The sequence below is a fragment of the Montipora capricornis genome, chromosome 7 (assembly GCF_036669925.1).
Source record: "Montipora capricornis isolate CH-2021 chromosome 7, ASM3666992v2, whole genome shotgun sequence".
NCBI lineage: Eukaryota > Metazoa > Cnidaria > Anthozoa > Scleractinia > Acroporidae > Montipora > Montipora capricornis.
Window position 1 is genome coordinate 16,461,949 of NC_090889.1, and position 11,141 is coordinate 16,473,089.

Below are 11,141 nucleotides of genomic sequence, written 5' to 3' on the forward strand. Positions count from 1 at the left end.
TAAACATCGCTTTTGTGAATCAAGTTATCGTCTAAAAAAAACTGAAAATCAAGCTGTCGACAACAAAGTAGTTTTTTTCCTTTTGAAAAGGAAAACTACTTTAGTTGTCGATGACAAACGCGTCCGTTTTGTAATCGACAACTCCCTTTTCTCCGTCTGTGAGCAAGTTATCGATTACTAAAGTCTATTTTGTCGTGGCGAAAACGATTTTTAAAGTCAGCGGTTCTTCAATCAAATCAATTCTTTCATGCGCATTACGATTAAGTTCCCAGGCTCCCGCAAAACGATAAATATGTTCTCGTAGAGGTCATCATCGTGGAATAGGACGCAGCTATTAACACGGCTCTCGTGATTGGTTGAGATAAAAATAGACACAAAAAAATATGGGTTGGGCCGTTGAACTAAGTTCAGGTTGAAGTTGTCAACTTGTTGCCTTCCTCCAGTTGAGCTTATTGACGCTGTTGTTGTTGTCTGAATTGTTGCTTTCTGCGAGCGGCATCATGAGCCGCAAGCTTTGCACATAACCGTCTTCAAATAATGGTCCTTTGTTGCAAATAAATCCTTAATCACCTGATCGCCAAACGATTGACCGTTAATAAAAACAGAATACGTGGTGACTTCATCCATTGAGGGATCACGAAAAGCAGGCCACAATATCACTAGAGACTGGGAGGTAGTGGAAGCCTCGAGTGACACAAGGGGACCCCCTGATGACGAACGTACAGGACATGATATCACCTGCAATTGACAAAAAAAGAGATGAAAAAATAAACAAAAAAACAAAGAAGGAACTGTATATTTTTATATGATGAGGTCAATCTTCGTTTACATATTGCCTTACTAGAATACGGCTAGTTTTCTAATCAGTCAGCCGGGAATAGACCAAATCGGCTAGCTCAATGTTGTACCCAATTCAAATCCTCGATGTGAATGCTGCATTATAATGCAAATACAATACACAATAAAATTTAAACCCCATGAAATTTGAATTGAGTACAACATTGAGTTAGCCGATTTGATCTAAAGAGTACTGAATATTGAAAGTACATTGCATAATGAGCTTTCTCTGAAAATTTGAACGCGATATACCGGATAATCTCTGAGCAATGATGCTTTGAAAATTCGAAATTTTACAAATAATGTATGGAATCGTTGGCGCTTTTGCTACCCAAGAATTTATCAGTTATTGATTTCCAATAACTGGCTCGTTATTTTAGGCTTAAAACCGGAGATACAACTAACTTTAACACGTTCCTTTACCTTTTGAAACAATTTGTAAATAGCATGATGTTTTCGGCGAGGAAACTCGTATGTTAACGAAACAAACTGTAACAATGACCTCAGCAAAGATTTCCCTATAGGAGATCGACACAATTCCCTGTGTTCATACTGTCAACAAAGTGATTCATTAATTCAAAGCATTCTTAACTACTGTTGCCAGGGCGAAATTATTCAACATAGAAGCAGTGATATGGTTAAATGGAGAAAATTGCACCTTCTTCTCGCTTTCTCCAATTAAAGTAGTCTTCGGTAATGAAGTAAACACATTTCTGGTCGTAACTGAAGAAGCTTACTTTTATCTTCTTTTATTCACCAAATACTACGTACACAGTCAAAATTGATTGTACAGGGAACTACATGTATCCTTCGATGATTTTATCTCCAAACTTGCAGATATTCTTTTGAAATTAACAACGTCCGGTTAGAGTTTTTAACGTAAAAAAAAAAAGTCCAAATGGGAGTTATTTCAAGTTTAACATAAAATTGCGTAATCCCGAATGCGTGTTTGTGTGTGCGGAAATGCTTTGGTGTGATGTTTAATAAATTAAAAAAATGGACGATTACTCTGTAAAAACGACTGCTAATTTCAGAATCGGCTAATTTTCGACATCAGAAGAAAATCAAAAGGCTTGGATCAAGCGCGCGCGACGAAAATGCAAACACAGGTACAGGCATGTAAAGATTTTCATTAACACAGTTACGAACGTTACTAAGAAGTACGAAACGAAAGCCTGAAAAATTGAGGGTTGAACAAGTGAAATGGGTGCAAGTGCACATATAAAGAACACGAAATTTCTTGCATCAATGGTTGCTATCGGTGCGTCGCCAGATACTCAAATACATTTCCGCAACATATCATTGGAACGCATTATTGTTATTTCATAGCTCCTTTTTCGCATAATTACCACTTCATTGGAAAGCTGCGGTTCATAAGAATCATGGATGGGGAACACGACCAATACCACGTGATAGACCTTTCCGCCAATCAAGCCACTGATCACCAGGCCACGGCATTGTGGGCCGAACCAGCCACCGTAAGCTGTGCCATTCAGGTAAAGCTGTCAGAAATAAAACGAAGTAATGATTCAGTCTGCATTGAATCATCAAATAGTAATTTATTTTCTACGGTTCTAAAACAGCAAGAGACAAAGCGTTATTAAAGAGACAAAAAATGATTTAGCTTAAAAGAATACGCTTTCATAACCAGACGACTGGTTTGTTTCTCCAACACTGCGACCGTGTCATGCAAGCCGTTTAAAGATGTTCGCGCCTAAATCCTGCAACAAAGTCTAAAACATGGAAATTAAGTTGTATCAAATGAGCTTATAACGTAAACTGATCACTGTAGGGCAGGTTACAAAGTAATTTGAAGGGGCTCCGAGAGTATCACGGTATTGCGCATGTCTAGCCGTAGTGAATGTCACCGTTTATAAGCCAATCAGAAGCGAGGTCATAATTCGGGAAACTTACACGTACGCGCGAAAATTTTTCTCTCAGTCATCTGCGAAGTCGACCGTCCTTAGCTCATTAGTGATTGTTTAATAATCGAGAAATTTTTTACACGTGCGTTTCATTAAGAGTTTCTTATGCAAGAAAAGCAAAGCCCTGACCCTAAACCTAACCAGTTGCCCGAGATATAACCTTCAAAGGACCGCCCTTCTAAAATAAACAAGTAATCTTTGTTGCTGGAGATGACTCACTTGTCAGCTCCAGTAATATTACACCGCCTTAGTTTATCAACTAACTATTGAATAATCTGGTAGCATTCCAATAAACAGTATTATCATTAAGGGGCAATGTTTGCAATAAGCTAAAAGGCATGATTCGATGCTCCGGTGAAGGAACGAGAATACGAAACTGGCCTACTGTCGCTACGATTTACGCCAAAAAACATACCTGGCACGCAAGCAAAAAGCACAATGAAATTACCTGAAAACCTTTAATCCACGAGATATCTGCCGTATTTCCCAAAGTGATGTCAAGGTTGAAAGTGTTATCACAAACAAGCTCCAAAGAAATGCTTGGACGACAGCTAAACCAATGCCACTGAAATATCTGGTGAATCAATAATGAGAAGTTTTCTTTATAAGATCGAAATGCAGCTACAAAAAAAACAAAGTCTCACCCGTACAACAAATCGCCGTTAGAGCCGCTTTGAATTGAGTGTCGAAAGTAATTAGCGAATTGCTTTGGTTTTGCATTACTTCACTCAGTGATTGGTTCAAAGTACTCGCGCCACTTTTTCAACCAATCAGAAGTGAAACCAAAACCAATCGTGGCTGGTGCGTGCACATTTTCCCGCGCTTTGTTTCGGCTACGTAATTACTTCGAGTTTTGATTGGTTTACTGGATTGCCTCCATCCTTTTTGATTGGCCAAAGTAATTACTTTGATTTTGATTTTACGACACTCGATTGAAACTCGCTCTATTTATTTATTTGGTATTTATTCTTTTTAATTTAGAAGAAGGCGGCAGGTACGGCGCAGTGGTGACAGCACTCGCCTCCCACCAATGTGGTCCGTGTTGGCGTTTCCCAGACATGGCGTCAAATGTGGGTTGAGTTTGAAAGAAGTTTATACTTGAAGTGCAGGGTTACAGACGACGTTCACCTCTCTTATCTGGATCTGAATTTAACACACATATCCAGTATACATGAATTAAGTCGGGACGTCAATTGCCGTTGACGGCCCGACTCACCGGATATCGGGTCGTGACATTTAAAAAGGAAGTAAGCTTTACTGCCGGAAGTCAAACTGCCTGGGGCAGCTTCAAATACCTCGACGGATCGTGACGATCCGATCAGGTCGTGACGACAAGTCCTTTGAAAAGTTGACCCGACTATGGAAAGTGAGAAAAAGTTAAAAACCTCAAGAATGTTGTATGCTTCGTTCTCAAAGAATACGCGACTAAAATATCGATATACGCATTGACAATCATAAACATCGACTAGAAAAGCATTCACAAATGTTGCGAATGTGTCCTTAATACCCTGACAACATGTTGCTCAGAAACTCGAATTTAAAGCAACCGGGATATAACATGCATGAAGAGGTCCTTAGCAGAGCTCCGCGACATAGTTCTCTTTCGAACGCCTCTTGCTTCGCTATCGTTTCTATTAGTAAGGCTTATAATGATAAACTTTATTAATTTTTAACAATGAACTTTTGTTTAAGTGTCAACTGTATTTAGCGCTGTCGCACAGATTGGAGACACTGCACAGAAATCAAATAACTCAAATCTGTCTCTCCCTAATGTGTCTAGCTGTTCTAGTGCTGGAGCACTAACTGGGGACACTGTAAACTGAAATTGTAAAATTCATTAATAATTCATGAGAGTGCAAACCAATCCCAGCACAGTATTCAGATCACATGTACACAACTGTAAACCCCAATACAAATCATTACAACTGAATTATTAAAAAGTAGAATTAACTTTTGATACAAACTCCTGCTCAGCTAATTAGTATTCATTAACTTTTGATACAGATCTCTACTGATTAAAATAACAATACTTTGCATTCAATTTAATAGTAAACGCCCATACAGATCTCCCGCTCATATTTTATCTACTACTTAAAAATTTACGCAAATCAAGTCAAATGTTGGTTTTTGAGGAGAGGGGAAACCGGAGTACCCGGAGAACACCTCTCGATGCAGAGTAGAGAACCAACAAACTCAACCCACATATGACGCTGAGTCTGGGAATCGAACCCAGGCCACTTTGGTGGGAGGCGAGTGCTCTCATCAACGGTGGCCCAGGTACTCTCACCAATGCGACATTTATTTGATTTATTCGAATGCTCGCAAGTTGTCGTCATATTATTGGTTTTGCTCACATTGACCTATAGCCAAGTTTCGAACAAACACCAAAATAAGAAAAAGGAAACTGAGAAAACATTTAAGTTCAAATGCCGGAGGAGCGGTACACCAACATGGCGGCTTCATATGACGTCACGTGAAAAGTTTGCTACTCTTCCTGTTTAGGACAACAATTTTTTTTTTGCCACGGTAGAGTTCAAAGACAAAGCAGAGAAATCACTTTACAAATCTTACCTGCTTCTTGAGAGCAGCTGGCTCTGGATCAGCCTCCAAGAGTAGCTCGTCTTCGTCGCTGGATTCCTGAGGCAGTATAAAGTCGCCTTCAATAACCTGGAAGCGTCTACAAAGAAAAATAAATAAATACACGGTTGTATTTAAAGCTTGAAGCTTATGGGGTCATATACGGAAAGTAAAAAATCAAGAGGACTTAAAAGTGCATAGAAACCCAAACTGAAGGTGGAACCTAGTTGGTTGAACTATGCAATGTTGCAATGTCGGTGTTTTGATTGACAGTTTGCTCCGAGGAAGTTACAAGTTCAAATTTCAAATAGCTGTGCGGTGTTTACCTTCTCAGAGTCAGGTATTTGTACCCGTTCAAAACAACCTTGAATTCTATCTTTTACAACATAAATTTACGGCATAATAACTCTACACTGGGTAGAATTCTTGAGGCTGCGAAAAAAATAATTTTTAAATAAAAAAAATCCACAATGTATCGCCGGCGTGATTGTTTGCAAACCTTAAATTATCGCAAGTTCTGTGAAGTTAATTAAAAACTGTTCGTGTTGTCTCAAATACGCCTTCATCGACCAGCAAACCCACAAATGACCAGTTCCCAACCTCAGTACTAGTGGCTTCATAGCTCAGTTAGTTGGAGCGTCGCACCAGTATGGCGAGAGCACGGGTTCAAACCTCGTTGAAGTCCTAATCTGTCAGGCTTCTCTACGCGATTGCTAAGATTGCGTCCATAACTGCGAGGATCATAGCTTTACTTGATTTCATATCCGAAGTTCAGTATATACATTTACACATATCATTCGTTCATCGACTCATTCCTCGCGCGAAAATTAGACCCCACAAATGACCAGCTCCCAACGTCCGTGGCTTCATAGCTCAGACGGTTAGAGCGTCGCACCGGTATCGCGAGGTCACGGGTTCAAACCCCGTTGAAGTCCTAAATCTATCAGGCTTCTAAATGCAATTGCTGAAATTGCGTCCATAACTGCGAGGATCATAGCTTTGCTTGATTTCATATCCGCAGTTTAGTGTACGATTCATTTCATATATCATTTCGTTCAATATTAATAACATGGGTGACAAATGGTTCCTTAATTATGGCGTGAGATTTCAGCGTTAACTTTTAACTTCACATGTGAAATTAAAATGTTGGCATGACAACTTTTCCTACAGTGCCAAAATGGCGTTTTATGAATATAATTTGTCACCAATGATATTAACAGCTAATCAAACGGTATGCTCGTGTTTCACTCGTCACCATTTGATTACTCACGCTAATTTCTGACTAAATGGTTCCAGCTCATTCGACTGCCAGAAATAACATTTTCCCTCGCGTGAGCTTTTGACCAGGTGTTCACTCCAGTCCAACGGCGGAAACATGACAAGTTCTATATTTTGACACTTAAACACAGGGACACGTTGCCAACCTGCTGGGATGACAAAAAAGACACAACTGGACAAAAGTTCAGTCCACATACTTGGAATTATATATTTGACTTGTGACCCAGCCATCCTTCTTGGCAATAGCTCGAACGACAACTAATCCTTCTTGACTAAGTACAACACCTTTCTTCTTGTTGTAGGGCTTTAAAAAGACAAAAATGAGGTAAATTAACTTCCTCCAATTCCATACAACATCCGTAACGATTTCAAAATCAAGGAAAAAATAACAAATTGGAGCTTGAAGAAATCTCACCTTAAGATTTGGGTTACATTCCACAGGATAAGAGCCGTCAACTGTGTAATATATTTCTGCATTTGGAGTACCGCATTCCAGAAAAACTCGATGGCCTTTTTCAGCCTGTTTAATATGAAAAAGGGTACAAAGTTCTTCAGTTCAGTAATTACGACAAACATGCATTGTCAGTTACAAAGTGTTTGGAAAACCGTTAGAACTATGTAAAAACTAAGCAAACATACATAATTAACTATGGTGAAGTGACAGAACATTGAAAACATATTTCATTTTCTGTCACTTCATCATAGTTAACTATGCATGTTTCGCTTAGTCGTTATATAGTTCTAAAGGTATCCCAACAGTTCGCAACTGACGACGATGCTTGTAACATCGAAACATGTCTTATGAATTCAAAAATGTCATCTTCTTTTCAAGAAAAGAAAAATTGACATTACTGAAAACTAGTTTGCGTCAAAATGGAAAAAAAAGATAAAAAAAAGAGTTTCCGACTCCTTTCATTTAATAACAAGATACATACAGCACAACGCTACCTATAGCTGTATATACTGAGATATATGGAACCAGCAATAAACAGATCACAACCGGACAGCATCCATAGGAACAAACTATTCGCCATCTAGCCCTTTAACTTTGATAGAGCAAGTTTCAGTCGAGGGCCGTAAAACCAAAACCAAAGTAATTACTTTAGCCAATCAAAAAGGACGGAGACAATCCAATAAACAAATCAAAACTCGAAGTAATTACATGCAGCCGACACAAAGCGTGGGAAAATGTGCACGCCCAGGCCACGATTGGTTTTGGTTTCCCTTTTCCTTGGTTGACAAAATGGCGCGAGATCTTTGAACAATCACTGAGTGAAGTAATGCAAAACCAATACAATTCGCTAATTACTTTCCACATTCAATTGAAAACCGCTCTATAATTACTTCCATTCAAAACGCAAAGTACTTACATTTCCACCATCTCTTTCGGTATCCCAGATTTTTGGAGGAGCGACGTAAGCAGCTGTCGGAAAATTGAAAGAAAAAGAATACACATTTTGTAAAGGATCTAAAAGAACTTCGTCGTACACAGTGAGCTGGTATATGTATGTATAAGACAGTGACCTAAAGTAAGGTTTTTGTTAAATAACATGACATGTGAGCAACTATATGTCACATTATATAATTACTATATACTAAAACTGCGGATAGCGTTGACAGCCCGCTCTGGTTGTCTACACAGGCCCCCCGTCCACACGTATATCGGGCTATTTCCTAATCCGCAACTTTTTCTTTCCGGATTAAAAAAAAAAAATTCCATCCACACGTAGCGTATTCAAATCGAATTTGCTCGTCCGCACGTATCCGAAACGTACCCGGATTCACTCTAGTACTCAGGACTCCTCAAAGAAACACAGCAGGCGCCATGAAGCATAATTGAAATGTACAGTGTTCATAGCTATGTTTAATTGCACACACGTGATATATCTTCCTCCAAATCTTTCTTTTTCTTAAACTTTCTTACACTTCACCAAAATTTGACGGCAACAAGAGCATACAACAATGAACAATTAATTTTCTATATTTACCTTACAACCGTTCACGCCCATCCCGTTACAGGATCTATACTTTGCCCGAAATCAGGAGCCCATCACCCAGAGCGTGCAACTTAACTATACTTGTGCAACGGCGTTTTTACGAGTAAAGTTATTTTTAGATTGAATTTCCCGCTAATGAGACTCCCACAGGAGCCCGATGACCAATTACAAGAAATTAAGCTGACGTCATAGGGTCACCGAACCGTAACTGACTTTGTTTTTTGACCTAATTCGCGGGAAGAGCTAGTCTAAACATACACGTACTTGTGAAAACGCCGTTTCACAGACGCTGTATGGAAGTTGCACGCTCCAGGATGGGCTCCTGCCGAAATGTTATTTTGCAGTACAACGTGAACAAGATCAGTGGAATAATCGCCAAATATTTAAGATAACTCTAAGTCATATTTTGCACTGACGTTTTTGCTGACGTTACCCGTTTTCCTCTTGCTTAAACTCCCTATTACGCCATACCACTCACCGTTTTCTTGGACATCAATGACACACAATTGTCTTTCAGTTCCTTCTGATGTGACAAAGTATTTTCCCGGAACGTCAAAAGTGTGAAAAAATGTGCTGGTAGTGGTGACAGGCCCGCTGTCAAACGCAGATAGCCCGCGAACACGGGCCAGCGGCTGAAAAAGGACATAGCAACATCAAAGTGAAGAAATGTTGCAAGAAATAGGCCATTTTCGAAATATCAATATTCAGCTTGATAGTGAGGTAAAGAGGACAAAAACAATAGAATCATGTTTGCAACGAATGTGAAAGATATTAGCATATCATCCACTTTCCTTTGTCTTTGTCCTTTAAACCTCTCTTTCAAGCTGAATTTTAATATATCGAAAGTGGCCTATTGAAGAATCTTTGTTTACAAGTATTTCATGACTAGCTCTCTCTGAATATTTGAGCTTGATAAATCAGGCAATCTTTGAGGTCAGTATGCTTTCAAAATTTTAAAATTTTCAACAACAAAAAAAGATGAGATTTTGACGCAGATTAATCATGAATGCATCAACAAAAGGAAGATATCCCCAGGCTGGAATCAACCTACGGTGGCTTTGGTTGAGAGAAAAAAAACGAAGTACCTTCATTCTTGTTAAATTTGCATACTACACTTTATGCGCAAGGACATGGAATAATTGTTTGATGATCACTAGCAACGCGAATTTGTATGTTGTATGGACTTTCTTGCTGCCGGCGCTGAAATCGTTGCTTAAGCTAAAGCCGTGTTCACATTCAACGTTAATTATGATCAACGGAAGTATAATTCAGGCTATCATACTCCATTCAATTTTATTCAATTATGGTTCTGTTCACATCTGCGAAAATTCAAATACAACAGGGTAACATCGCAGTGCGAGACAAAATGGCGCCGTATCGCGTGGCTGCCACGATCATCATCACCATGCTTGAGGCGAGGAGAGAACCAAGGATAGCTTCTGAGAACAGAAGATGACAAATCCAAATCTTGGCTCCATAAAGCGATTAGAAGTTTCGTCTGCTCATACCACCACGTGTTCGCCATTCTGTTCAATTACCCACTGTAATTACTTCAAAGAACCCCCTTGAGGTTGTTTGAAGTAATTATAAGCCAGTTATAATCAGGGACTATAGTTAGTTGATGTGAATCCATTTCATATTTAATTCGATTATAATTCGATCACAATCGAGACCTAACGTGAACACGGCTTAAGATTACCTGATCAGCTTGAGGTGGTCGTACATGAAGAATGTTATGCTCTTCAGTGCCTTGGTTCTCCCATGTCCACAACACACTTTGTGACTATAAGAGAGAATTCTTTTTTTAATGCCGAGAGCAGATAAGAAAGGTATGTAAATGAGAGTCGACGTCTATATTCCTGTCATTCTATATGCCTGAACGTTTTGTCCGACTATGATTATTTTAATCCTTTCATGTGTGTGTACGGTAAAGTAAAGTAAAGCTCGGATGTTGACAGGGAGTGTGTAAAAAGTAACAATTTAAAAGAGACCGGTGAGGTATTTTTCAAAGCATGGTGCATTTAAGTTTCAGACCAAGTCAGAGAATAAGCATCTGCATACAAACCTAGGTCTCTAATACTGGACAATGCCGAAGGAAACAAATATCGTTACCTTCTCTATTGTGAGAGTTGACGGTCTGAAGCCATCTGCCGCTACACCGACAATGCACGAGTAGGAGATTGGGTCTACCAGGACAGTGCTAATGTGAACCACTGTATCAGAGAGGGCGGTTTTCTGTTCATCATGCGTCAGAGTGTGTGCAGTAAAAAGGAAGTGATAAACACCAGGTTTCTGTATCACCTTTGAATAGTTCCTAAAATGGTACAAAAGAAGAACAATGCTCATTACAGAAACAGGATGTTCATAGAGAGCCTTGGAATGGGCTGTTCCATCCAGCGCGCAGCTACAGAATCCGCAGTAAAATCATTTTCATAATTTATTAAGAAACGGTCCAGATAAGAACGATAGCAACAACGGCAACGAACATGTTGGAATTCAATTGGTATGCAAAAAGGTGATAACTTTT

At 39.3% G+C, this 11,141-nt stretch overlaps 1 protein-coding gene across 2 annotated transcripts in view; it reads right to left on the minus strand.

Moving 5' to 3' along the window:
- Positions 1-11,141, minus strand: part of LOC138058324 (uncharacterized) — a 95,191-nt gene that overhangs the window by 56,603 nt on the left and 27,447 nt on the right. For both annotated transcript variants that reach the window (XM_068904269.1, XM_068904270.1), the window contains exons 20-29: positions 10,727-10,928; positions 10,314-10,397; positions 9,093-9,246; positions 7,988-8,040; positions 7,033-7,137; positions 6,815-6,921; positions 5,334-5,439; positions 3,211-3,336; positions 2,187-2,339; positions 571-738 (exon numbers count right to left, since the gene is read on the minus strand). In XM_068904269.1, coding sequence (XP_068760370.1) covers positions 571-738; positions 2,187-2,339; positions 3,211-3,336; positions 5,334-5,439; positions 6,815-6,921; positions 7,033-7,137; positions 7,988-8,040; positions 9,093-9,246; positions 10,314-10,397; positions 10,727-10,928 — 1,258 coding nt within the window. The remainder of the gene's footprint in view (positions 1-570; positions 739-2,186; positions 2,340-3,210; positions 3,337-5,333; positions 5,440-6,814; positions 6,922-7,032; positions 7,138-7,987; positions 8,041-9,092; positions 9,247-10,313; positions 10,398-10,726; positions 10,929-11,141) is intronic.